This window comes from Peromyscus maniculatus, chromosome 6 (assembly GCF_049852395.1).
Source record: "Peromyscus maniculatus bairdii isolate BWxNUB_F1_BW_parent chromosome 6, HU_Pman_BW_mat_3.1, whole genome shotgun sequence".
NCBI classification, from domain to species: domain Eukaryota; kingdom Metazoa; phylum Chordata; class Mammalia; order Rodentia; family Cricetidae; genus Peromyscus; species Peromyscus maniculatus.
Genome location: NC_134857.1, coordinates 70,380,752 through 70,407,071, shown reverse-complemented (window position 1 = coordinate 70,407,071; position 26,320 = coordinate 70,380,752). Strand labels below are relative to the sequence as shown.

The 26,320-nt window shown below is 53.8% G+C and overlaps 1 protein-coding gene across 3 annotated transcripts; it reads left to right on the top strand.

Annotated features, from left to right (window-relative positions):
• The first annotated feature begins 705 nt into the window (after positions 1-705).
• On the top strand, positions 706-25,521 carry Atp8b2 (ATPase phospholipid transporting 8B2). 3 transcript variants are annotated; one of them, XM_006976302.4, is made up of 28 exons: positions 706-860; positions 2,855-2,922; positions 5,018-5,076; positions 5,437-5,550; positions 5,692-5,790; positions 6,055-6,116; positions 6,216-6,288; positions 6,746-6,816; positions 7,230-7,309; positions 10,071-10,229; positions 10,369-10,457; positions 12,075-12,271; positions 15,022-15,230; positions 16,084-16,127; positions 16,578-16,743; positions 16,865-17,053; positions 17,197-17,312; positions 18,523-18,687; positions 18,771-18,882; positions 19,035-19,140; positions 19,258-19,402; positions 19,652-19,835; positions 20,006-20,229; positions 21,047-21,130; positions 21,436-21,681; positions 21,808-21,946; positions 23,206-23,336; positions 23,585-25,521. In XM_006976302.4, the coding sequence occupies exons 2-28, from the start codon at positions 2,892-2,894 to the stop codon at positions 23,861-23,863; spliced, it is 3,573 nt and encodes a 1,190-aa protein (XP_006976364.1). In that variant the 5' UTR covers positions 706-860; positions 2,855-2,891; the 3' UTR covers positions 23,864-25,521. The 3 variants fall into 3 exon arrangements, with proteins under 3 accessions (XP_006976364.1, XP_015850679.1, XP_076430588.1); XM_015995193.3 differs by lacking the exons at positions 706-860; positions 2,855-2,922 and adding an exon at positions 3,454-3,752; XM_076574473.1 differs by lacking the exons at positions 706-860; positions 2,855-2,922 and adding an exon at positions 3,820-4,543.
• Positions 25,522-26,320: the final 799 nt, after the last annotated feature.

The following is a 26,320-nucleotide window of genomic DNA, read 5'->3' as shown; positions in this document are numbered from 1 at the left end:
ATCTCTGCCTTCTGGCTGCCAGCTCCCGCAAAATCAGCGCTTCCTACCTTTGGCCTGACAGGGGCGCCTCCCTTATACTCCAGAGACGCCCAGATGGTTCTTCGAAAGGTGTGTGTGTGTGTGTGTGTGTGTGTGTGTGTGTGTGTGTGTGTGTGTGTGTGTGTGTGTGTGTGTGTGTGTGTATGTGTGTGTGTGTGTATGTGTGTGTGTGTGTATGTGTGTGTGCGCGTGTGCGCGCGCGTGTACCATCCAAAGGGCTTGATAAGGGACAGAGCCATCTTCGCAGCCTCTGACAACCAGGCAGAGAAACTGAGGCACAAACCAACACCCAGGCAATGCTGGGCTGTGCCACTTAAGGAGGTTGAAAGGCCAGGAGATGAGCCAGGGCGAGGAGGGATGCAGAGCAGACCCGGGCTGGAGAGAAGCGCGCTAAGGAGCTTCTTCACCGCCTCTCCCTCATCAGGCTCCTCCCGGCAGATGTTCTCTGGCTGAGAAGGCAGCCTTCCCTCGGTCTCGGGCTTCCAAAATAAAGAAACAGCATCCCAGCGTGCTCCAGCCTCGCCGAGCGCCTGCGTGTCCGGGGCTGGAGCGTGGGACCCTCCCCTCCGCACCAAAATGGCGCACGCCGCGCCCCTGACCTCCCCAAAGCCCCTCCCGCCCCCCGCCCGCGGCCGCCGCCGTCACTTCCGCCCCGCGGCCGAAACTGACACAAAGTAGCGGGCCGGGGCCCGGGTGGGGGAGAGCCGGGCTGCCGCTGGGGGGCGGGAGCCTGCGGGCAGCGGAGCCGAGCGCCCCCGCCCCAGCCCCCGGCATGGGCTGGACGGGGCCGCCGGGCGGAGCGCCGAGCGCCGCGCGCTGAGGTGAGGCGCCGCCGCGGCGGGTCGGGGGTGTGGACCGGGAGGACCGGCTCCGGGAGGCCCGGGCTGCGGGGGCCGTGGGGAGCGGCTGTGGGAGGCTGGAGAGAAGGGTTCCCCGGGATGGAGAGAGCCGGCCGGCCGCTGTGCGCAGGCTGGGAAGATGGGGCGCACGGAGAGTTGGGGTGCGAGGAGTTACCCTGGTCCCAGCCTTTAGGTGCCCGGAGAGGGAGTTTGGGGATGATAGGATTTGTCCCGCGAAGGTGGAGGTCTCCGCGCCCCAGGAAAACCGAGGGTGCCAGGGGGGTTAGCTTTGGGAGCTCAGAGCTGTGCACCGGGTCCTGGATACTGTCCTTGCCCCGGAAAGGAAGGTGGCCCCTGGCGTTATTGTTTTCTCCTGCCTCCCCCGACCTGCTCGCTTCCTCTGGAGACTCTTGGTTGGAAAGGAGTGGAGGCCAGACCCAGAGGAGGAGCCCTTTTCCTCCGTGGAGCGTTGCCTCCTTCCCAGGGCTGGCTATTTTTATCCCAGATGTGGCTGCAGAGGGGGCTGGGGTAGGGTGACGGGGCAAGGCGACGTGGCTGATGGGCCTAACCGGTTTAGAAAACCCAGGACATCCTGAGAGGGGGACCCTGTTGCCAGTGATTTCTATTACTGTGCCCCCTTGGAGGGTTGGGGCAAACTTGTGTGGAGTCTCCCCAGGGTCTTAGAGGTAAAAGAACTTTCCTGATCCGTGCCCAGACTTGGCTCTTGGTGGTCAGCTAGGTCCACTGTTAACTCTCAAATGAGGAAGACGCAGACCTTAGGGCCAACGATGCTTGAGAGCCTCCCACCAGGGTGGGGCTAGGTAGGAGCCAATAATGCCCACCCTGCATCCTCTCCTTTAACCTCTGGTTTCGCACCCCACCCTCCCATGACTCATGCTCTAGATTGGGTGGAGACCCTGGCTGGGGCTCTGGAAGAGGGCTTGGCATCGCCAAAATGTGCATGAGGTTTTCGTCCTGAGCCAAGGGGGCAGCGCCGTTGCTCGCCACACTTGCGGAGAGTCAGGAGTGAAAGGAACTTATGCCCCTTAGGATTGTCTGCTCTGAGGTCAGGGAGGGAGCGTGTGTTAGCGAAGGGAGAATTGGTGTGGGTGACTGGGCTGGGACCAGAGTCAGTAATTATAGAGATTGGGCAGACAGGCAATTAGTAGCTCTTGGGGCTGACAGGCTGGAAGCAGGGGAACCGAGGAGGGGTTGGTTCCGTCTAAAGGAAGAGTTTCCTTGGCCAGGACTGCACCTTTTTAGGAGAAAGAACACGGAAGGGTGGGAGGAAGCAGAGGCTCTCTGAGCCTGTATCTAGTGTTGCACTGACTGGACTAGCCCCCGGGGGTGGGAAAGAAAGGTGACTTCAGCAGGGTTGCGGAGACCTCTCCGATGGCCCCGACCGCGAGGAAGTGGTTTGGGGACTGTCTGCAGGAAGTGGTGGCCATGTCTCTGATGAGAACCCCTCCGGGGAGAAGAAGGTGATAATGGAAGTCCCAGTAATGAAAGTGGGGGTGGGGACATTATGAGCTTTCTAGAAGGGTGGGACGCGCCCACCCGGTTTCCTGATGCTCTGCCAGGTGTTTCCTGGCTCATGATATCTCCACCCAACCTGCGAGGGGGAAATTCTGCTTTCTAGTACAGGCTGCATTCATTGCTACCAGGAGGGCACATGGGACATCCCGTTAGTTCCTGAGGGAGCTGCCTTGAGAGCATCTCACTTGTCAGTGTCTGGTCTCTTCTAGGCCCTTCTCTATAGGTTTTGGCTTCTGTAAATTCTCAGTCCCCTCATGTTATCCAGGACAGAGGGAAGACCTCTTTCACTCAGGCATCCATAGCAGAACAGGAAGATGAGAGTGTGCATGGAGTTGGAGGCTGTGGGGGACGGCAGGGGCATAGCTGGGATGATCTTTAGATTGGGTCTCCTGTGGGGGATGAAGAGTTCCCGACCACGTGCGTCCGTTGCTTTCTTGCAGGGTCTCCCATGGGATTGCTGGAACCTTGCTGGGTGAGATGGCACTGTGTGCAAAAAAGCGCCCCCCAGGTAAGAGCAGCAAGGAGCGGGTCCCCGGGGCCGTGATGAAAGTGGCTGTTATGATGACTTAGCGAGCCAAGGGGAGAGGGACAACTAGTATGGTTCCGAGAAAAGGGGGGCGGGTTAAGCCCTCTAGGCATCTTGGGGCGGCGGGGGTGAAGGGGTAGCCTGAGAAACCGAATCGCTCATTTCATCCTTGGGCTGATGTTCAGCTGGGACTGCTAATCACCAGCCCCCTTCTCAAAGCACCTGCAGCTCCTACTCTTGGGCCTGGGCTTTTGGGCTCTGGCCTCGTTTTGCCTACCCACCGGAGTCCTCCTCGGTTTCCCGCGGAAGGAGGGGGGTGTGGGATGAAAGCCGTTGCCCAGGACAACGCGGGCGGGCGGCTCTCCGGCATTGGCTGGGGGAGGGGGCGGGGCCGCGTGCTGGCTTTCGCCTACGCGGCACTGGCAGACTTGAGCTCTGCAGTGGGAGCAGGTGGGGCGGAGCGTGGGGCGTGGGCACCGCGTTCCGGACACTCAAAGCTCCACCCACCCACCCGCCTCTGTCGTGGGATTCGGGAGTGGAGCTCCTGCAGAGCTGGTGGTCCCAGGCGCAGGTGGCCGCGAGGATGGTTTGGGCTGCGGGTGGCGCGCGCGCCCAGCGGCCGGGGCTCCCCTCTGCGTGGCCGCAGCCCTTGCGCCTCCCCGGGGGGCCGCCCCATAGGCGCCGCTGAGGCCAAGGACACAGTGCGCCTTCTTAAAACGGGATCATGACGGTCCCCAAGGAGATGCCCGAGAAGTGGGCCCGGGCCGGGGCGCCTCCATCTTGGAGCCAGAAGAAGCCCTCTTGGGGGACAGGTAACGGGCAGGCAGTGTCTGGCAGCTCTCCCTTCTGTGATTTGCCTCCTCTGACCTCCACAGCATTCCCTTGTCCTCGGTCTCCCTCCCCACGCTCTTTGCGGGGCCCTTTGGGATCCTCCTCCTCCTTTTGCATGGTCCTTGGAGATTAGGGTCTCAGTAGGAAAGGGGACCCTCTGAGGGAAGTTTCTGGTTGTCAGATGGCTCATTTGTCTGGTGACTCTGTGGCGTGGAGTTTGTTACTGCATTGTGCTTGTTGGGGGAAGAGGTCTAGACTATCCCCTGGGACTCTTGGTCAAATTTAAGGTGGCAGGCTTACTGCATAACTGATTTACGACTCCTTTTTAAGTCCGAGGAGGGACCCCTTCGTAGGACATCTCTTATTCTTGGCCCTGGAATTGCCACTTGCAGCCTGGGGGTCTCGAAGGTTTAGGTGAGGTGCAGCTTAAATAAGGGTCGTTAACGGTGACATTTCCGTTTAAGGAAAATATCTGTGTGTGGTAGAAGAAAGATCGCAGTGTATCTATCTCATCTTCTCTCCATTGCCGCTCTGTCTGCATGACCCACATCTCTGACACACACGCATGCACACACACCCCCACACTCGAAGATGAGCTTTGCAATAGGATGATGTCATTGTCCACCAGTCAGAAACTGCTGATGGTGACATGTGACAAGAGGCTCCTTTAGAGACACTGCACGTGGGCCCGGGATGCTGCGGCAGAGCAGTTCCAGGGCACTGTGACCCTCTCTGCCTCGGCACCACCCACCGTGCCCCTCCGCAGATCAGGGTGAGAACGGTGCCGGGAGTAGCTTTGCCGTGGTCTCCACGAGGAAGGGGGCTTTGTGCGGGCAGCACTCCCCCTTGATCGCGGTGAGGGATGTGTTATTAACGGGAGCGAGCGAAGGGACCTGGGGATGCGGGCGGGCGGGAGGAGGGGGAGGGACTGAGTGCTTCTGGTGGGTGGAGGGTCTTGATGGTTGATAGTTAGGAGCAGAGAACTGTCCTGAGGAGTAGAGGCGCAGCACTTGGAAGGCTGAGGAGGCCGGAGGCCGGCCTGCATCACACAGGGAGACTTCGTCTCTAAAGGGGAAGCGGGGGAGTAGCACGAAGGGCCGTGTTTGCCATTGGCAAACTGTGGACTAGAGCAAAGCATCCCCGAAGATGTGTTCTGGGGAAAGCAGCAGTCCTGTGGAACCCTCACAAAGGCTGGGTAGGCCGGACGCAGTTCGCTCCTTCTGACTACAGCCTCATTCTATTGCAGAAGAAGAGCGGAGGGCGCGGGCCAATGACCGCGAATACAATGAGAAATTCCAGTATGCGGTAAGTGTTCCCTCTTCCCAGAGCTGGGGAGGAAGAGTATTGGAAGATCTGAGGCCGAGGCTGGTGGCTGAGGGAAGGGTGCCTGGGGGGGAGGGGGGAGGGAGGCAGGGAAGCATCATCTTTGGCCCAATTTCCATCTGCTGCAGGGCTGACTTTTCAGGCTTTCTATCACTGAAGCAAAATACATGGGCCTGGAGAGACTTTCTTCCCCCCCCCCCCTCCTCCCCCTGTCCCACACCTGGGTTGCTGGCAAGGCGGTGTGTGCAGGAGGTTCGGGAAGAAGGAAGAGGCAGCCCCAGCCTGGCTCTAGGGGTTGGGGTGAAGGGGGCCTCTCTCAGCATCTCCCCCTTCTTGCTGTAGAGTAACTGCATCAAGACCTCCAAGTACAATATTCTCACCTTCCTGCCTGTCAACCTCTTCGAGCAGTTCCAGGAAGTTGCCAACACCTACTTCCTATTCCTTCTCATCCTACAGGTAAGTGACCTCTCTTATGTCTTCTCTAACTCACAAAGCTGAATAAAGGCAAAGAAGAAGAGGGGTCGGGGCGAGAACCCCCTGGACGGGGGCTTCGGCAGCATGCCTCTCCGCAGCTGCATGCCTCTCTGCTCTTTGCAGCTGATCCCCCAGATCTCCTCCCTGTCCTGGTTCACCACCATTGTGCCTTTGGTTCTTGTCCTCACCATCACAGCTGTTAAAGATGCCACTGATGACTATGTGAGTTGTTGACCTTCTGTTCCTCGTCACCTCCCCCTCATCCTTCCTCCCCCCCCCCCACTTTTATTTGGTACAGTTCCTTGGTGACCTTGGTGTCCCTTATGGTACAGCTAGATCTGCAGTACCTAGGCTGAGGGCTAGGTGGGGGCTTTAGCTGGCCTGTGGACCGCTGTTATGGACACCAGGATGCTCTGAGTCGCACTGATCTAGTCCCGGGCTCGGGGAGAGAGAGAAGGAGTCTCACTTCCCCTGGTTCTCTTTCAGTTCCGCCACAAGAGTGATAACCAGGTGAATAACCGTCATTCTCAGGTGCTGATCAATGGAGTGTGAGTGACTGTTGGAGACCAGGGCTCTGGGGAGGAGGGAGGTTTCCATGGGAACCGTCATAGTTACTCATGGCCTCTGCTGTCTTCTCTTTGCCACAGCCTCCAGCAAGAGCAATGGATGAATGTCTGTGTCGGTGATATTATCAAGCTAGAAAACAACCAGTTTGTGGCGGTAAGTGGCAAGGTGCCTTTTCACTCTGCGGGGTTATTGTCCTCTTTGTTAGAAGGGCACGGTTCCTTCCTGGTTTTCTGTTGCCTCTTAACACTTATGGAAAGAGGTTTTCCCAGACAGCGGGCTTCTGGGTCATGTTAACATGCCTTTTGAATTCAAAACAAAAAGAATACATCTCTGTGCCGGCCACAATGGCATGGCTTCTAATGCCAGAACAGAGGCAAAGGCAGAGATAAGGCCAGCCTGGTCTACAGAAATTCATTCTGTAGACCAGGCTGGCCTACAGAAATTCATTCTGTAGACCAGGCTGGCCTACAGACAGGGCTCTATACAATGAGAGACACTATCTCAGAACAGCCCCAAACCAAGCCAAGCCCCTCTGCCCCCCGGAGGGTGATGGCCGCTGAGCCCGCGGAGGGCAGAGGCTGGGTGAGTTCTCATCAGGCTCTCTGCGCAGGCGGACCTCCTCCTCCTCTCCAGCAGCGAGCCCCATGGGTTGTGCTACATCGAGACCGCGGAGCTGGATGGGTGAGTGGCGTGCTTGTATCAGGGTCCTCCTCGTGTCCTTAGGGGTAAAAGATGGTTTGAAGGAGGATCCCAGGCCTGGGTTCTGCTCTTTTTAGAAAACTGGGGAGTAAGAAAGGCTCTGGGGGCCGGGCGGTGGTGGCGCACGCCTTTAATCCCAGCACTCGGGAGGCAGAGCCAGGCGGATCTCTGTGAGTTCGAGGCCAGCCTGGTCTACAGAGTGAGTTTCAGGACAGGCTCCAAAACTACACAGAGAAACTGTCTTGAAAAAAAAAAAAAAAGAAAAAAGAAAAAGAAAGGCTCTGGATATGTCAAGTCAAACTTTTCTAGGCTAAGCCGTTGAGGGTCAGGTGCCCAAGGATTGATTCCAGCTGCTAGGAGAGGCCAGGACTCAAGGGTATTTATTGTTCTTCCAGAGAGACCAATATGAAAGTACGCCAGGCGATTCCAGTCACCTCTGAGCTGGGGGACATCAGTAAGCTGGCCAAGTTTGATGGTGAGTAGTCCTGGAGCAGCCTTGGGTAAGCAGGAGGTGGGCTGTGATTTGAGTCCACGTTGTATCTTTTCTTTTGGCTTCTGGTTGTGATTGTGCAGGTCTCTGGACATTTTCAGGAGGGGCAGGTCTGGAATGCTTGGTGGTGCTGTTAGCCTTTGAACTGATGGTTATTTCAAGTGAGCTTCGTGGCTGGTGGTGTGCTGAGAGAAATTCAGCTCTTTCCTTTTGCTCACTGGCTAAGCCCAGTGGTTACCTTCCTTATAACAAGTCGACCTGTGTAGATGTGTGTGAGAAGTCCGTCTCCTCTCTTCTCCTCCAGTTCTGTCCTTGTTAAGTAGCCATATTAGCTGACAGCTCACTTACACACGTGTAACCCCAAGTAACTGATCTTAGTAAAACCTCTACAACTTGCCCTCTGGCCTGTTAAATACGTGTGTTGGTTATATACTAGTCTTGTCAAGACCTGGCTGGTCTGGACCTCCTGGTGTAGCTCGGGCTGGCCTCGAACTCACAGAGATCTGCCTGCCTCTGCCCTCTGAGCGCTGGAACTGCAGGTGTACGCCACCACGCCTGGCCATCGTAAGTATCTTAGCACCACATAAGGAGTTTGCCTTGTCCTCTGTGGTGACCAAGTGTTTCAGAGATCGGCTCTGTTCAGCCTCTTCTTGGCCATGTAGTCTTTTGTGCTAGTGATGCTTGAATAAAAGGTGTCACGGCCTGGTCTGTATGTAGGACAGTCTCAAGTTTGTGATTTTTGGGGGGAGCCGAAGAAATGGATCAGATGTCGAAGTCCTTACTGTACAAGCTCAGATGCCCACCACCCACATTAAAAGCCGGGTGTGGGCCGGGCGGTGGTGGCGCATGCCTTTAATCCCAGCACTCGGGAGGCAGAGCCAGGCGGATCTCTGTGAGTTCGAGGCCAGCCTGGGCTACCAAGTGAGTTCCAGGAAAAGGCGCAAAGCTACACAAGAGAAACCCTGTCTCGAAAAACCAAAAAAAAAAAAAAAAAAAAAAAAAAAAAAAAAAAAAAAAAAGCCGGGTGTGGCAGTACCCCTGAAGTCCCAGCCTTCAGACACAGGAGGCTTCTCAGGGACATCTAGGCTGGCCAATCGGTGAGCTCCAGGTTCAGTAAGAGAGAGACACTGTCCCCAAAACATAAGGTAGAGGCTGGGGAGGTGGCTCAGTGGGTAAGGGCATTTGCCACCAAACCTAACTGCTTGAGTTGAGTTTCTGGGAAGAGAGCACTGGATCCTGCAAAGTGTCCTCCACATGTGCACCATGGTACATGTGTGCCCACACATACTTGTGCTTGCACAGGCACGCGCACACACAAGTAAGTGTAATAGAAAAAAGTGGGAGCGATAGCGGAAGAGACCTCTTGTTGACTTTGGCCCCCATGTGCATGTGGGTGGGCACATGCATATATTACACACATACACACACACACACACACACACACATACACACACACACACACCCCCCACACACGGTATTTTGGGGTCTAAGTGTATGTACATTTTTTGTGTGCTGCTGGGGATGGACCTAGGACCTAGGCAAGTGCTCTGCCGCTGAGTTTCATGAATGTGTGTACTTTTTTTTTTTCATGAATGTGTGTACTTTTTTTTAAAATTTATTTATTTATTTTTTTCATGAATGTGTGTACTTTTTTTTTTTTTTTTTTTTTTTTTTTTTTTTTTTTTTGGTTTTTCGAGACAGGGTTTCTCTGTGTAGCTTTGCGCCTTTCCTGGAACTCACTTGGTAGCCCAGGCTGGCCTCGAACTCACAGAGATCCGCCTGGCTCTGCCTCCCGAGTGCTGGGATTAAAGGCGTGCACCACCGCCGCCCGGCCCGTACTTTTTTTTTTTTAAATTGATTTATTTATTATGTATACAGTGTTCTGCCTGCATGTATGCCTGCATGCCAGAAGAGGGCACCATATCTCATTATAGATGGTTGTGAGCCACCCTGTGGTTGCTGGGAATTGAACCCAGGACCTCTGGAAGAGCAGTCAGTGCTCTTAACCTCTGAGCCATCTCTCCAGCCCCGAATGTGTGTACTTTTAATGTTAGTTCATGCCATCCTTTTTTTTTTTCCCCTGTGTAGTGGAGGATGACCTTGAACTCCTAACCATCCTGTCCCCAACCTCTAGAGTTCTGGATTACAGGCAGGCATTTGCCGTACCCAGTTTATGTGATGTTAGGTATTGAATCTGGGGCTTCAGTGTCCTGTTCTTTTTCCTTAAGTCCTGCCAGCAGGATGCCAATAGCTTGTGTCTTTACAGCACCCTCCTTCCCCGACACACACACAGAGCTACAGTTTCTGCTAAAAACTCCACCCCCCACCCCCCCACCCCCGCAAGAAGGTCTTAGTATGGGGCTCTGTGGCCTAGAATTCTATGTAGATCAGGTTATCCTCAAACTCAAGAGCTCTACCTGCCTCTGCCTACCCAGTGCTGGGATTAAAGGTGTGTGCACCACTAAGTCTGCATATTTAAATTTTTTAAAAGTTGTATTATGTTAAGATTTGTGTGTGTGTGTCTGTGCACACACCACATGTACAGATGCCTGAAGAGGCCAGAAGAGGGTATCAGATCCCCTGGATCTGCAGTTGTAGGTGGTTCGGAGCTACCCAAGGATGCTGGGAAATAAACTCTGGTCCTCTGGAAGAGCAGGAAGTGCTCTTAACCACTGAACCTCTCCCAGACCTGTAACTGCGTCATGTGATTGAGCTCTGAGCAGTGGTGCCGCTGCCTCCCATCCAGGTGAAGTAATCTGTGAACCTCCCAACAACAAGCTGGACAAATTCAGTGGAACACTGTACTGGAAGGAAAACAAATTCCCCCTGAGCAACCAGAACATGCTGCTGCGCGGCTGTGTGCTGAGAAACACCGAGTGGTGCTTCGGGCTGGTCATCTTCGCAGGTGAGCCTCCCGGCGTCCCTCGGGGCGTGGGGCGGAACGATGGGGCTGGTCCTCCATGCGGGCGACAGCCTCTTCCCCGCCTCGTGCTTCTGTTCCAGTGGCACTCAGTTTGTTGATTTGGCTTCCCGTTATTGTCAAGGTCCTGACACCAAGCTGATGCAGAACAGTGGCAGGACGAAGTTCAAGAGAACGAGTATTGACCGTCTGATGAACACACTGGTCCTCTGGGTAAGCAGCCTTCCAGACGTTCTCCCAACGGGGCCTCGGCCTCCTCGGGTCTTCTCTGGGCAGCAGTCAGGCTTGGCTGCTCAGGGGCAGTGTTCATTTCAGATTCCTTTCAGACTTGGAAGATGTTATTTTTTATTTATTCATTTATTTATTTTTGGTTTTTCGAGATGGTTTCTCTGTGTAGCTTTGCGCCTTTCCTGGATCTGGCTTTGGAGACCAGGCTGGCCTCGAACTCACAGAGATCCACCTGCTGCCTCCCGAGTGCTGGGATTAAAGGTGTGCGCCACCACCGCCCGGCCGGAAGATGTTATTTTTCAAAGCCTTAGGACTGTGCCTGAATCAACAACTTAAAGTTAGAATACCCACCCCTTTTGTGGGCTTGGTCGTGATGGCATCTGAACGTGCATGTGACCTGTTAGCTTTTGCCAGGGACAGGGAGGTCTCCATGGGCATGGAGTCGGAGTTAAAAGAAAAATTTCCATGGGGAAGATGGTTAGCAGGATCCTTCCCCAACTTCTAAGGGAAAAGTTTTCTGTGCTTGTTTTGACAATTCCTGAGTCCTTCAGTTTGTCTGGAACTGGATTTCCGTCGGTTGCCTGCTCCCAATATGCCAGCTTGGGAAGCCTGAGGGCAGCCAGGGTTGAGTTTTCCTTGGCTTTAAAGGGTTTACAGAAACCCAGGCTGAAGTGGGGTTAATTCCTCAGACAAAGGCTCTTCCTGCCCCCTGGTGGCCACTCAGTAGGACGACACCTGCTTTTTGGAGCCACAACATAGGCGCAGTTTTGGAAGCAGTTGTTGGAAACGACAGTGATCGCCATTGTCCCCTCCCTGTCCTTTTTCTCGCTCAGATAAAGTCTTGATCTGTAGTTCAGACTGGTCTCGAACTCGGGGTCCTCCTAAACCGAGCCTGGGGGCTTACACCTGTAATCTCTGAATTTGGGGGGCTGAGGCGGGACTTGAAGTCCCAGGCTTGAAGCCAGACTTGTCTTAAAGCAAAAAAGTGAGAAAAGGCCTTAGGATGTAACTCAGTAGTAGATTGCCTAGCGTGCACAAAGCTCTGCGTTCAATTCCCAAGAAGGAAAAAAAGGCATTCTATACAATAAATACATTATGTGTGGGCTAGCACAGGCAGATAGGTTTTTTGTTTTTTTGTTTTTTGTTTTTTGTTTTTTTTTTTTGGTTTTTCAAGACAGGGTTTCTCTGTGTAGCTTTGTACCTTTTCTGGAACTCACTCTGTAGCCCAGGCTGGCCTCGAACTCACAGAGATCCACCTGCCTCTGCCTCCCGAGTGCTGGGATTAAAGGCGTGAGCCACTACCGCCTGGCCTCAGATAGGGTTTTAATTGTATCAAAAGTAGCTACCCTAGCTTCACCCTCTGAGGACTCCTGGGAGTTCCAGATTGGGAGCTACTTAATGTTTCAGCTTCCCTGTCATACGGAAGAGAGAGGACTGCATCCTGTGGTGGCGGATGAGCACCCGTCTTGGCCCTTACAGTAGAAAAGCGTGAAGGTTGCTTGAGCTTTGAAGGGCCCAACATGTCAGAAGAGCCTCTTCAGGGCGCACATGGCTTTGTGAGCTCGCTAAGTCCTGGCTTCTTCTGTGCTTTTCATTGCTTAGATTTTCGGATTCCTGGTCTGTATGGGAGTGATCCTGGCCATTGGCAATGCCATCTGGGAACACGAGGTTGGGACGCGCTTCCAGGTGTACCTGCCCTGGGACGAGGCGGTGGACAGTGCCTTCTTCTCTGGCTTCCTCTCCTTCTGGTCCTATATCATCATTCTCAACACCGTTGTGCCCATTTCACTCTATGTCAGGTATGTGCTTTCTCTGCCCTTGGCGCTCGCTCACTCTCCAGGGGGCCCCGCTGGTTTTTGGTGACTTCTCCAGGAACACGAAACCTTGACAAGGACTATGGAGTCCTCCCTATACTGTGACCATTTTATGTTACCTGTTTATTTGTGATCAGAGTTTCCTGACATTTGGATTATAGTGGGGTGGAAACTATTGATTTATTCAGCACCGCATGCTATTGCATGCCTATTCTGGGAAAGAAGGACAGAGATAAACAAAAAATTGATCTCCTTCCCTTGTGAAGCTTAAGTCTGATAGAAGAAGAAATCCCTGACCGTGTCACAGAACAGAAGCTGGTCTACCGTGAGTCTTCTGTGGAAAGCTGGGGCTGCTGGGCTCTGTAGGTCATCCCTGCCCTCCGAGTGGCAGACTGGCTGACCGGGGACTAGAACCAGTGCCAGCCCCTGAGGTAGCATGTGATAGGCACCAAGAACACTCTTCTTGAGGGCAGGAAGACCGTTGCTCCGAGCAGTTAGGCATCCGTCTCAGATGCAGAGAAGGCAGCTTGGGCGATGTTGGGGGAGGGCTGGGGAGGAGGGGAAGAGGCCGGGAACAGGGACAGGCAGATGAGAAGCTGGGATGGTGTAGGAGCAGTTAGGAGCTTCAGCCATGAGCAAGGAGCTCTGGGGGAGAGGTCTGGACACAAGCTTCCTCTAGATCGTTAAGGGTCTTCGCTCTTTGTCCGTGGGCCTTCAGGAATGGTTTTTGAAAACCTGAAGGCTATGATCTAAGAGTCTTGAGTGCTTTAGCAGTCGTTGGCTGGCTGTGGTGTGTAGCATGTGTGGGACATTGAAAGTAAGGAGAATGTGACACAGAGGCCAGTGAGGACAAAGGAAGGAGGAGGAGGAGGAGGAGGAAAAAAGAATCCAGAGGAGTCTTTCCTACACAGTGCCTGCATTGGTGATAAGGGAGCCTGTGACTTTTTGTTGTTGAATCTGTTACTATGTATCCCATGCCATTTTAGAGCTGGTGATCCTCCTGCCTCAGCCTCTCTATTGCTGGGTTTGTAGGTCTGTACTGTCATACCAGGCTCAGCCTGTGGCAGTTTTTTGTTTTGTTTTGTTTTGTTTTTCGAGACAGGGTTTCTCCGTGTAGTTCTGGTGCCTGTCCTGAATCTCGCTCTGTAGACCAGGTTGGCCTCGAACTCACAGAGATCCACTTGGCTCTGCCTCCCGAGTGCTGGGATTAAAGGCGTGCGCCACCACCGCCCGTCACCTGTGGCAGTTTTAAGGACGGCAGTTTAGAGAGTTGCTCAGAACTCTTCCTAGCTTTCATTTTAGTTAACAAAATGCCCCAAACTGCTCAGCTCTCCTCACCGGCCAAATCCTTGTGATGCTGACTGAAAAAATGAAGGGCTTCTGAGTATCCGGTGTGGGCCTTTCTAGAGCAGGTGGGAGGGCGTCAGAGGGTCAGGGTTGACTGCTGCCTACTGTTAGCCACGTGACCTCAGGCTCGCACAGTCACTTCGGGCCTCACATGCTGTCTCTTTTCCCTTCCTTCCCACGTGAAACCTGTGTCCTTCTCTTCATAAGAAAAGGCGTTTTGATAGACACTGAATTGGAAAATACACATACAAAGTTAAGTTCCCGGGTCAGTCTGGCCTGGTGCCTCATGCCTGCATTCACAGCACATGGGAAGGCTGAGGTCGGCCTTGGCTCCAAAACAGGACCCTGTCCCTCCCACCACACCTCCCCAAAAAACCAAAAGACAAAGACAAAAACCAACCACAACAGCACCAGCAAATCCCTTTGCAAGTACTGGGCGCTGTACCTAGCCCTGCTTCGAGCCCTTTGCTTCTCCGCCGTTATTTGAGTGTTTTGCTCATGACCTAATTCTGTCTCCCCACTTGTGTGCTTTGCTGTGCCTGCTTTCTATCCGAGTTCACCTGGAGCTCTTGGAGCTCTTGCCTAAGGAAGTTTGTTTTTTTCCCTGAGTTGCATCGGCATTCACGCCTGGGGGAGGGTGGGAGGAGGGCTGGTTAGCTGCCCAGGGAAAGGCCATGACAACATTCCTAGTTATCTCCTTCTTGACCCAGTAACAAGATCCTGATAGGAGCCTCAGTCACGCGGAAACAGGGTTCCGGATGTGTGGCCCACTGCTTGGCCATCCTGGACCCAAACGTAGGGCTCTTGGCTGGGAATGTTAACATCCCGGATCCTAAAAGTCAGGATGAGGGGAAGGTCCCCACGTTCTCCAGGCCTCTGCTTTCCAGTGAGGAAGTGAAGCCCGCCCGCCCGCTTGCGCTGGGCCGTGAGAGTGGGGGGCTGGGAGCCTGGCGGGCTTCTCCCCAGCGGGACCTCTCGGAGCTGGGTGCAGCGTGCACCCCACCCTCATTTTATCTCTCTTCTCTCTCCCTTCCTCCCCTCCGCGTTTTCTCTTCTTTTTCTCTGCATGGTTTCTGTATTTAGTTCTGAGGTAAGAACTGGCCCGGCGCCTTGTGTGCAGTCCTCTTCCTTCTCTGCCTGTGCCGTCCGTCTGTCCGTCCGTCCTGCCTGCCCAGAGCCTTTGCACCTTTGTGTGGAGAGCATCAGGAGGGTCGGGTTGGGAGCTCCACCTGCAGGCTTCCCTGCCCCTTGCCGTCCAGGTTCCCTGCCCAGGTGTCTTCTCCATTCCTGTTCCTCCCCAGGCCCAGCGCCTGCAGCCGAGGCCTGTGCGGGTGGGATGCCCCCATCCCTGCCTGCTTCCCAGGCCTCTCCTCCTGTCCTCTGTGCAGTGTGGAAGTCATCCGTCTGGGCCACAGCTATTTCATCAACTGGGACAAGAAGATGTTCTGCATGAAGAAGCGGACGCCCGCAGAGGCCCGTACCACCACTCTGAACGAAGAGCTGGGCCAGGTGGAGTACATCTTCTCTGATAAGACGGGCACCCTCACCCAGAACATCATGGTGTTCAACAAGTGCTCCATCAACGGGCACAGCTATGGTAAAGTGGCACTCCTCAGGGCTGGGCTTACGACTGGCCTGGAAGGACAATGGGGCTGGGGCCCCTCAGTTGTCCTGACACTGGGTTTTCCTTCTTTCCTGTTCAGTAGGAGGGGCCTTGAAAGGGTGTGCTCCGTATGCTGTGCCCGGAATTGTACTGAGAATCCTTTCCATGCCCTTCCTTGGGAGCCCTCTCACTGATCTTAGGTCTTGCACCAAGTTATTTGACATGAGCCCCAAGACACTGGCCTCTGGGCATCTGGCCAGGGTGGACCTACCTTGGCTGCCCAGTGGAATAGAGACTCCTCCTCCCCTGTTGCTGCCAAGGGCCCTTGTGAATCTCTGGAATGTAACTCCAGTCTTCCTAGTGTGGGCCTGTCATAGCGGCTTTGAGGCTGAGCTGCTGGGATGGTGTGGGGCAGGGTGTGTGTGTAGGTGTGAGATCCTGAGCTGCTGGGATGGTGTGGGGCAGGGTGTGTGTGTAGGTGTGAGATCTGCAGTAGCTGTTTTTTGCATTAACATAGACCTCACTGCCAGGGTGTAAAGCTTTATCTGCTTTCTGGGCCTGGCAGGTGCTGGCACCCCAGCAGACCTGGAGTGCTGGGAGGGGCAGGTTGAGAGTTGGAGCTGCCCTTGCTGGAGAGCTACTGGAGGTGGCTGGGGTGGGCATGGTGAGCAGTGGGCACTGGAGCCTTGTGGCCAGGTTCCTGGACTCTGGGGTCCTGGGGACCTGCGGGATGAGTGTGGTGGCTTCTTCAGGGTGAGTTGGCCTGAGGGTCCCACAGGTCCACAGGGTCTGCACTAGAGGTTCTCCCCAGTGATGATGTGCCTTTCCTTCTGTTGGGTGTGTGTAGGTGACGTGTTTGATGTCTTGGGACACAAAGCTGAACTGGGAGAGGTAAGAGCCAGTCTCTGACTGTTCTTTATGCCAGTTAGATAGAGTCTAGGCATCCGGCTAGCACTAGCTGGCATAGTTGGGAACAGTGTGTTACCTGGACAGGAAATGGAGGACCCAGAGAAGGATTTTCAAAGAGAACTGGAGGAGGGAGGGAGTTGCTGATTGAGGCACACCTGTAATCAGCTCAGCACTGGGGAGGCGGAAGTAGGCAGATCACAGCTTTGAAGCAAGCCTGGCTTATGCAGAGAATTCCAGGCCATTCTCCCAGGCTCCACAATAAGACCCTGTTTCAAAGAAAAGGGGAAAAATCAAAATAAAGAAAGCCCAGCTAGACTTTGGAGTCCCAAGGTGGCCAGGATCTTGGCCTCTGGTACTAAGAGGTGGGAGGGTGGGACAGTCGGTTTTCTGGGGTATAGCCTGGCAGCTCCAGAGTCTTCTTGCCTGTTCCAGAGACCAGCGCCTGTTGACTTCTCCTTTAATCCTCTGGCTGACAAGAAATTCTTGTTTTGGGATCCAAGCCTCTTGGAGGCTGTCAAAATGGGGGACCCACATACACATGAGTTCTTCCGTCTCCTCTCCCTGTGCCATACTGTCATGTCAGAAGAGAAGAACGAAGGTGAGCTGAGGAGTTGCCCAGTGCACGCTCCTGGGCGCCGCTGCTCTGCCATGCGGCTTGCTGGGCGGGCGGGCGGCTGGGATGGTGGCCAGTTGTCTGCACATGCTCCTTTCCTCACCAGGAGAGCTGTACTACAAAGCTCAGTCTCCGGATGAGGGGGCTCTGGTCACCGCAGCCAGGAACTTTGGTTTTGTGTTCCGTTCTCGTACCCCTAAAACAATCACTGTCCATGAGCTCGGTACAGCCATCACCTACCAGCTGCTGGCCATCCTGGACTTCAACAACATTCGCAAGCGGATGTCGGTCATAGGTGAGGCCCGTACTAGGGAGCTGAGGAGGCTTGGGGCAGCAGAGAGGCCTGGGTAGGGAAGGTGTGCGGGAGACTTGCTCTTGATACGTTGAGTTTGGATTCTGTCTGAATGTTCTGGCTCTCCTCCCTTGTGCCATTCACAGTGCGGAATCCAGAGGGGAAGATCCGACTCTACTGCAAAGGGGCGGACACCATCCTGCTAGAGAGACTCCACCCTTCCACACAGGAGCTGCTCATCAGCACCACTGACCACCTGAATGTAGGTGTGATGGCCTGGGGCCTCTCCGGGCCTCAGCACTGTCCTTTTTATTCATTTACTTAAAATGATTTATGGATTTGCGTGTATTTCTACCTGTGTGAGGGTGTCAGAGACCCCAGAACTGGAGTTACAGACAGTGGTGAGCCGCCATGGGGCGCTAAGAATTGAACCCAGGTCCTCTGAAAGAGCGGCCAGTGCTCTTAACTGCTAAACTGTCTCTCCAGCCCCATGTTGTCCTTTTAAAAATAAATACACACACACACACACACACACACACACACACACACACACACACACACACACACATACACACACACACACACGTGTTTATGTGTACATATGTGTGTATATATTCTGTAGTTGATATATGACAAAGAACAACTTGAAGGAATTGGCTCTGTCTTTCTACCATGTGGGCCCTGGGGATTAAGCTCATATCTTCAAGCTTGACAGCAAGCACCTTTATTTTCTGAGCCATCTTAGCCGCCCACGATGTACTTCTTTTTCTTCTTCTTTTTTTGTATTTCTTTTTGTTTTTGTTTGTTTGAGACAGGGTTTCTCTTTATAATAGCCCTGGCTGTCCTGGAACTCTCTTTGTAGACCAGACTGGTCTCGAACTCAGAGAGATCCGCCTGCCTCTGTTTCCCAAGTGCAGGAGGCCACCACTCCTGGCCCCTGGCCCCACAATGTCCTTCTTTTCTTCTTTTTTTTCTTTTTTGTTGTTGTTTTATATTTAAGATCTTAGTAGCCATTGAATACATTTAAGGTCTCTCTAGTTTCTTTTTTTCTGTGGTGAGAATACTTAAATCAGCCAAGGCCTGATACTGCATCCTGCCTATGATCGCAGTGTTTGGCACACAGAATCAGGAGGATGAGGAGTTTGGGACTAGCCTGGCTTACAAGAGACTTGTCTCGACAAACCAACTTGGAAGACCATCAAAATGGCTCATCAGGCAAAGGCACTTGAGGCCAATCCTAATGACTTGAGTTTGACCCCAGAACCTGTGTGGTGGGAGGAGATGGCCAACTTCCTTCGCCCTCTACATATGTATGTGCACACACCCGTACAAGCACAAATAACAAAATAACGATAAACATTTTAAAAATCCAACTGAAGATGATCTAAGCCATCTGGTGAGGTCTGAGCTGCAGTCCTTTCTTTGTGTTTTCTGGAAGTCCTTTCAGTTGGCTTTCCCACCTCTTCCTCCAGGAGTATGCAGGGGACGGACTGAGGACCCTGGTGCTGGCCTACAAAGACCTGGAGGAAGACTACTATGAGGAATGGGCCAGGAGGCGCCTACAGGCCAGCCTGGCCCAAGACAGCCGAGAGGACCGGCTGGCCAGCATCTATGAAGAGGTTGAGAGTGACATGATGGTATGAGAGGGCCGGACAGGCTGAGGGTGGAGAAGATGGTGGGGAGCCCACAGCTCTCCTCAGAAGCCCTGTGCTCTTTCCAGCTGCTGGGTGCCACGGCCATCGAGGACAAACTTCAGCAGGGAGTCCCGGAGACCATCGCCCTCCTGACTCTGGCCAACATTAAGATTTGGGTCCTCACTGGAGATAAGCAAGGTGAGGGTGCCTGGCGGGGCGGAATCAGCCGAGGACGGACACACGAGTACCGCCGTGCCTGTGTGGAGATGGACCACCAGTGGGAAGCACGCTGACCCTGGGCCTTGCCCGCCCCCCTGCCCGCCTGCAGCACCTCGGTCTTCTCTTGGCAGAGACCGCTGTGAACATTGGCTACTCCTGCAAGATGCTGACCGATGACATGACAGAGGTGTTCATAGTCACAGGCCACACTGTGCTGGAGGTGCGAGAGGAGCTGAGGTAAACGAGGGGCTGGGGGTGCAGATGCCCTGAGCCGGGCCCGGGGACTGGCAGGCTTCAGTTGTCCTCTCTGCCACTGTCCTGGAGCCCCCCACAGTTTCAATCCTGCCTTCACAGGAAAGCCCGGGAGAAGATGGTGGACGCGTCCCACACGGTGGGCAATGGCTTCACCTACCAGGGGAAACTCTCTTCTTCCAAGCTCACTTCTGTCCTGGAGGCTGTTGCTGGGGAGTACGCCCTGGTCATCAACGGGCACAGCCTGGTAAGGCTGGCCGTCTCTAGCAGGCGGGAGCATGCTCAGACCTTGTGGAGTGCTTGCCCAGAGCTCTTCTGTTCCTTGGCAGAGAAGGCCGTGAACACTGTTTATGCCTTCTCCCAGTATTGCCTTGGAATCTTACCTTGCTCTCAACTTCCCTTGACTTGAGAGAGGGAGGGTTCTGATCACAAGGGACCCGAAGAACCGAGGTGTTTCCTGGGAAGACTGGGACTGCCATGTTTCTCCGTGTTTCAGGCCCATGCCTTGGAGGCTGACATGGAGCTAGAGTTTCTGGAGACAGCATGTGCTTGCAAAGCTGTCATCTGCTGCCGGGTGACGCCCTTGCAGAAGGCACAGGTGGTGGAACTGGTTAAGAAGTACAAGAAGGCCGTGACACTCGCCATTGGGGACGGTGCCAATGATGTCAGCATGATTAAAAGTGAGTGTGGGCTGTGCGCATGCGTGGCCTGGGCAGGGGGTGGGGCTGCAGTAGTGAGGTCTCAGGGCCAGGGAAGAGTGAGTGGGTAACCGGGTGGGAGGCGTGAGGGGCTGTAACTGGTGGGATCTGAAGTATGTGGTCATTCTTCGTGTCATCTTTTGTCTCTGCAGCTGCTCACATTGGTGTGGGCATCAGCGGGCAGGAAGGGATCCAGGCCGTCCTGGCGTCCGATTATTCCTTTTCACAGTTCAAGTTCCTGCAGCGCCTCCTGCTGGTGCACGGGCGCTGGTCCTATCTGCGCATGTGCAAGTTCCTCTGCTATTTCTTCTATAAGAACTTTGCGTTCACCATGGTCCACTTCTGGTTTGGCTTCTTCTGTGGCTTCTCGGCCCAGGTAGCAAGTGTTTCTAGACCTCTCTGCTGCACCTCTAGAAGTTCTGTAAGGGAGGCTTTAGTGAGACTTCCTGAAGGCTTGAGTTCGGATCCCCAGAACCTGTGTAGAAGCCCGATGCAGCAGTGTGAGCCACTGTGCCTATCGGAAGTGGGAGTTGGAGAGGACAGAATCTCTAGAAGCTTGTGGGCCAGCTAGCGTGGCTTACACAGTGGCAGAGGCTGTGTTTCAAACGAGGCAGAAAGCTGAGGACTGACGCCCACTGGTGGTTCTCTGATCTTCCCGCACACCATAGTGCACATGTCTCCCAAACAAGTCTCTCTTACACACACGATGAGTAAATAAATGCCCAAGAGCAGACGTTATGTCTGTCCTGTTAATCGACCCATTGTTTAGTACATGCATTTAGTGAATGTTGGCTTTTCTTTTCCTTCCTTTTTTTGGGGGGTGTGGGGGTGGGAGGCATTGTTTCATGTAATACAGGCTGATCCTCTTATTTACTGTGTAGCACTGGTTGGCCTTGAATTCTGAATCTGGGCATGGTGTGTACACTTATAATCCAAACACTCCGTAGGTGGAGACAGAAGGGTTGAAAGTTTGAGGTCAACTTGGGCAACATAGTGAGTTCCATGTCAGCTTGAACTACATAGGAAACCCTGTCTCAAAATACACAACCTAAAAAGGAAGCGTTCATTGGGAGAGTGGAGATCTTAGGACCTGAGGAAGGTTCTTAGGGCGTCTTGATGGTGCGGCGTTGTCTTTCTGTGCCTGATTCCTGGAGGAGGTTGGTTGCTCACTCTCCTGCCCCGTTCTCTTCCAGACCGTGTATGACCAGTATTTCATCACCCTGTATAACATCGTGTACACTTCGCTCCCAGTCCTGGCCATGGGGGTCTTTGACCAGGTATGGGGGAGGTCAGTGGTCAGGCTGGAAGGAGAGAACTGCCTTGAACTGTGGTCTGATATGGCCGGTGGGGGACAGTGCCCCACTCCAGGGGACACTTCCCGATGGGGAGGGAGGAGGACTCTTTCCATCTTGGAGGGAACCTGTCATTCCCATGGGTTGCTGAACACAGATCGATTGGGAGAATCTGGCTTAAGCCTGGACCTGTTATCTAAGATGTTAGGAAGGGGGAGCCAGGGGGAGCATCTGTCTGCCCTTGACTGGAGAGCATTAATGTGGCAGCTTCTGGGGCCCTTCCCTCACAGGATGTCCCGGAGCAGCGAAGCATGGAGTACCCTAAACTGTACGAGCCAGGCCAGTTGAACCTCCTGTTCAACAAGCGAGAGTTCTTCATCTGCATTGCCCAGGGCATCTACACCTCTGTGCTCATGTTCTTCATTCCCTATGGGGTGTTTGCAGAGGCCACTCGGGACGACGGCACCCAGCTGGCAGACTACCAGTCCTTTGCAGTCACTGTGGCCACATCGCTGGTCATTGTGGTCAGTGTGCAGGTATGAGGCCATCCCTCGGGAAGGAGGGAGCCCTCCATCCCTAGGGCTACCCTCAGCACCACATCTCTGTTTCTGATGGGTAGGATATTTTGGGGTACTCCTACCTGCGATAACTCCTTTTTGCAGATCGGGCTGGACACAGGCTATTGGACAGCCATCAACCACTTCTTCATCTGGGGCAGCCTCGCTGTTTACTTTGCCATCCTCTTTGCCATGCACAGCAATGGGCTCTTTGACATGTTTCCAAACCAGTTCCGGTTTGTGGGTAAGTACCCGTGGCATCCTTTTTAATCAGTGATGAATCCTACCTGGTCTAGGAATGGCAGGGAAGACAGCCAGCACTTACCAGTACTTTACATGCCAGGTCCATTGCAAGGTACAATGTAGTATCAAGGGGTGGTTGACCCAGGCCCTGCTGCCAAGGAGCGTCTATGTCCATGAGAGCGATGAACAGAACTCCAAGGAAGTCGGGGTGGCAGGCTTCATGGTCAGCAGAGTGCCAATGGGGATGGCCAGGGATAGTCCTGTAGATGAGACTGCTGTTAGTGAGCAGAGCGAGGAGTGTGAAGGTACCACTTGGCTCTTGAAGAGCTAGGGTGGGGTCGGAAGCCTGGGGAAGCCCAGGGAGGCAAGGCTGAGAGTGAGCTTCACTCTGCCTGGCCTGAAGTCTTCATTTACTTTGGCATCAAAAGGTCTTTTTGTTTGTTACTTGTTTGTTTTATTCTTTCCAAAAGATGGCTTTAGAAAATATGTAGGCTGGCACATGCCTCTAATTCCAGCACCTGAGAGGTGGAGGCAGGCGGATCAGGAGTTCAGGGTCCTCCTCTGCTGCATAGCAAGTTTCAGAATAGCCTGAACTACGTGAAAGCCTGTCTCAAAAAAGAAAAAGGTGTGTGTGTGTAGAAAAGAGGAACATAGGCTTGAGGCTATAACTCAGCAGAATGCCTGCCTAACTAACATGCACAAAGGCCTTGTTCCATTGGAGGGTTTGAGCAGGAAGTACATAGACCAATTTCTGTTTTTAAAGAGTCATTGTTAACCGTATTTGGATGATAAAGTAGAGGCGTACAGGTAGAAACAGACCAGGGAGGACCTGTCAGTAATCTAAATAGGGCTGATGGGGTCTAGGAATTCAGTGCATGTGGGAGTCTTTAGATATCTGGGAAATGGAGCCAGCAGGTCAGGCTGTGAGTGACGAAGAGAGGGGGGTAGATGGGCGTTGCAGTTTTCGCCTGGATGGATGTGAGTACGTCCCTAGACGGAAAAGGCACAGCGCAGGCTTGGGGTAGAGGAGAAGACAGTCCATTGCTTGGGCCATGTTAGCCTAGAGATAACTTCACTAAGGTGGTCGAGGAAACAAATCTGCATGCAGTTTGGGGAGGGTTGGAGACCGGGGACAGAATTCGAGATAAGCACAGAAAAAAAAGGGGAAGTCAAAGGTGGCTTTGAGGTTGAGGACATGGAACCACCAGAAATAACAGCAGGGAAGTGAGAAGTGTCAACCTCGTGACTCCTGTCCCCCAGGGAATGCCCAGAACACCCTGGCCCAGCCCACCGTGTGGCTCACCATCGTGCTGACCACGGCTGTCTGCATCATGCCTGTGGTCGCCTTCCGCTTCCTCAGGCTTAGCCTGAAGCCGGATCTCTCTGACACGGTGAGAAGCCTGGCAAAGCTGGCCAGAGGCCTTGGGGGGCAGCCGCAATGTGACAGGAAAAGCCTCTCTTGCTTGGGTGCTATGGAGCTGTGTCTGGGCTGCGGGACTCGGGGGGCTGATGCCGCACAGGGCTACGGAAGTTCCCGTGACGATCCGCGGTGGTGCTCAGGGCCCCCCTGCACATGGCGGTGCCTGATGTTGTGAGCAGACGCTGAAGGACGACCCCTCTTCCCTGTCCCCCTCCTCAGGTCCGCTACACCCAGCTGGTAAGGAAGAAGCAGAAGGCCCAGCACCGCTGCATGCGGCGAGTGGGCCGCTCCGGCTCGCGGCGCTCCGGCTACGCCTTCTCCCACCAGGAAGGCTTTGGGGAGCTCATTATGTCCGGCAAGAACATGCGCCTGAGCTCCCTGGCCCTCTCCAGCTTTAGCACGCGCTCCAGCTCCAGCTGGATCGAGAGCCTGCGCCGGAAGAAGAGCGACAGCACCAGCAGCCCGGGGGGCGGGGCCGAGAAGCCCCTCAAGGGCTGAAGACCCCGGCCTGGGACCCCCTGTGTCGGGGACCCGAGCTCACCGGGCCGGTGTCTGGGAACGGCTGGTCCTCCTCCTCCCTGCAGCCCGCCTCCTCTGCCTGACGGACTGCCCTGCGGGTCTCACCAGTTTATCCAAGTGGAGGGACCCCGGGGGCAGAGCAGGGGTTCGGGCCTTGGATAGCGGCCGCCGTGAGGGACCAGCTGTGGAACCAAAAAACATGAAAAACTTAAAGAGATTGGGTCCACCCCTGTCCTGCGTGGGGTCCACAGGGAGACTGAAATCTCCATATTTTTTTACTCCTGTTCCCCCAGAGGGGCCCTTGTGCCCCTGTTCCTGAATTACACAAGAATGTATCACGCCGGGAAGCCAGAGACCTGCTGGGCCTCCGAGCCCCTCACGCCATTCGTGTGTCCTCTTGGTTTGTGTTTGTGTCGTTTGGTTCTTGTCTTTTTTTTTATTTGGTAAGTGGAGGAGGCCTTCATGTGACTTTATGTTATGGTTAATGTCTCGACTCTTCTGGGAAGAGGAGACTGGCACACACTGGGATGCCCTACCTGGTGGGGTGGCTTGGCAGGGGCCGCAGCTCATGGGTCACCTTTAGGGTGCCATTGTCCTTGTGGGATACAGGAGCTACCAGATAGGGAAGAACTGTCAGCCAGAGGAGGATGTCGGGAGAATGGAAAGGAAGAGTGTCCTGGCTCCTTCCTCCCCTGTGCTGTGGCCTCCCCGGGGCACGTGTGAGTTCTTGGATTACCTAAGTCCTGCTGGTGCTGGGCTGCAGCCCAGAGAGTGGCCCCCTCGTTCTCAGTGAGCTAAAGCTGAGTATGAAATGTAGTACTGAGGCGGGGGAAGTAGTTTTCTGGGGTTCCAAATCGAGTCCCCGATTCCTTAGCATACTTGCTTCCAATTTCCCTTCCTCCCCTCCTTATCCGGTGCTTTTTCTACCTACCCTGGGGTGGGACTGAAAAGGGAAGCTGGCTTCTGCTGCTTTGTCCCAGTAACCATACCCTCCGGTCGGAGTGGTGGGTGGTGGATAAACCTGTCCAGCCAGGAGACCACTTGCCTGGTCTGGACAGAACCCCTTCGACCCTCTTCCCAGCCTGGCTCCCATGTCAGGGACTTCCTGAGTTAGTTGCTGCCTTGTCGGCTTCCAGAAGAACCCCTTGTTTGCAGAGTAAGGGGGGAGGGATGGTGTGGAGCTGGGAGTGGGGAACAAAAATCTCAATGTTCCATGCAGGAGCCCCAAAGGAGCTGGAGGTAGTTTGCATTGAAATGGGGCTGCCTGGGTGGGCAGTAGGAAGAGGAAGTCTTGACAGGGGAATCCCTTTCGGCCACACAGTTTACAAGCCCAGAACCATGTCTGTTTGTGTGTCTCTTAAGGGGAAAGTCTGATTTTTATACCAAAGAGGAAATGATTTTTTTTTGTATTTGGTTTGTCTATATTATATAAATGCATATATATATATATATAGCTATATATATATTATTTTTTTTGTTCTCTCTCATTTTTTTAGGGAGGGAGGAAAGTACCACGTTGCATTGAGCTGTAATTAAGGAACATTCTGTATAATTTATGACATTTCTATAATTGCAAAAATTATATCATTTTATGGATATAAAAGAAAAATACCTTTTTATAAAATTCCAATTTCTGAGAGGTGGGTAATTTGTCTCATTTTTGATGTTTACGTAAGACTGAGGGTAAAGCACAAGCAGAAACTCTCCAGTGGGATTTTGAGGGTGGCTCTGGGTGGAAGCTGAGCCTGGGGGCACCGCTCTACACACTGCTGTACCTTGAGTTTCAGTAGGACTGTGGGCAGTGCCAGGACACACACATGGACTTTGTGTTCAGCTAGTGGCCACATGATGCTCAGGACCTTGACTTATGGCTGTTCTGAAAGTAGGCCAGCTTAGTCCATGTCCACGACAGATACGCATGCAGGTAAGTGCATGTGGAAAAGTACCTGGTAACCATTTGAAGGTTGTTTTACTTACCAGTACCAGGGATGACTGAACCTAGGGTCTGAGCATGATAGAGAGATTAAAACAAATTTTGTGTGTGCACATACCCCTATGAATTCAGGGGCCTGAGAGGAGGCAGAGAGGTTGGATACTGTGGGGCTGGAGTTACCGGTGGTTGTGAGCTGCCCAATGTGGGTTCAGGGAACTGAAAGCCGGTCCTCTGGGAGAGCTGCAGTAGTGCTGTGAACCACTGAGCCACCTCTCCAGCCCCTGGCTCTTGGCACTCGCCGCCCGCTCTTCCTCCATGTTCCCGAGACTTATAAAGCGGGTGATGTAGATGTCCTCTTTAGACCAATCCACCTGTCTGTCACTTACTCTTGGTCCTTTGGCTAGTTATGAGTTTCTGTATTAACCACCACCTTAAACAGAAACACCACCAGGATCTCGTGTACCCTGGGCTGGCCTCCAGCTCACTCCACAGCCACAGGTGAT

Coding starts and splice junctions, on each gene's coding strand:
- Atp8b2 (XM_015995193.3), top strand. CDS start 3,665: ATGACGGTCCCCAAGGAGATGCCCGAGAAGTGGGCCCGGGCCGGGGCG. Junction 10,230..10,368: donor CGGGCTGGTCATCTTCGCAG/GTGAGCCTCCCG, acceptor GTTATTGTCAAG/GTCCTGACACCAAGCTGATG. Junction 18,688..18,770: donor AGGTTGAGAGTGACATGATG/GTATGAGAGGGC, acceptor TGCTCTTTCCAG/CTGCTGGGTGCCACGGCCAT.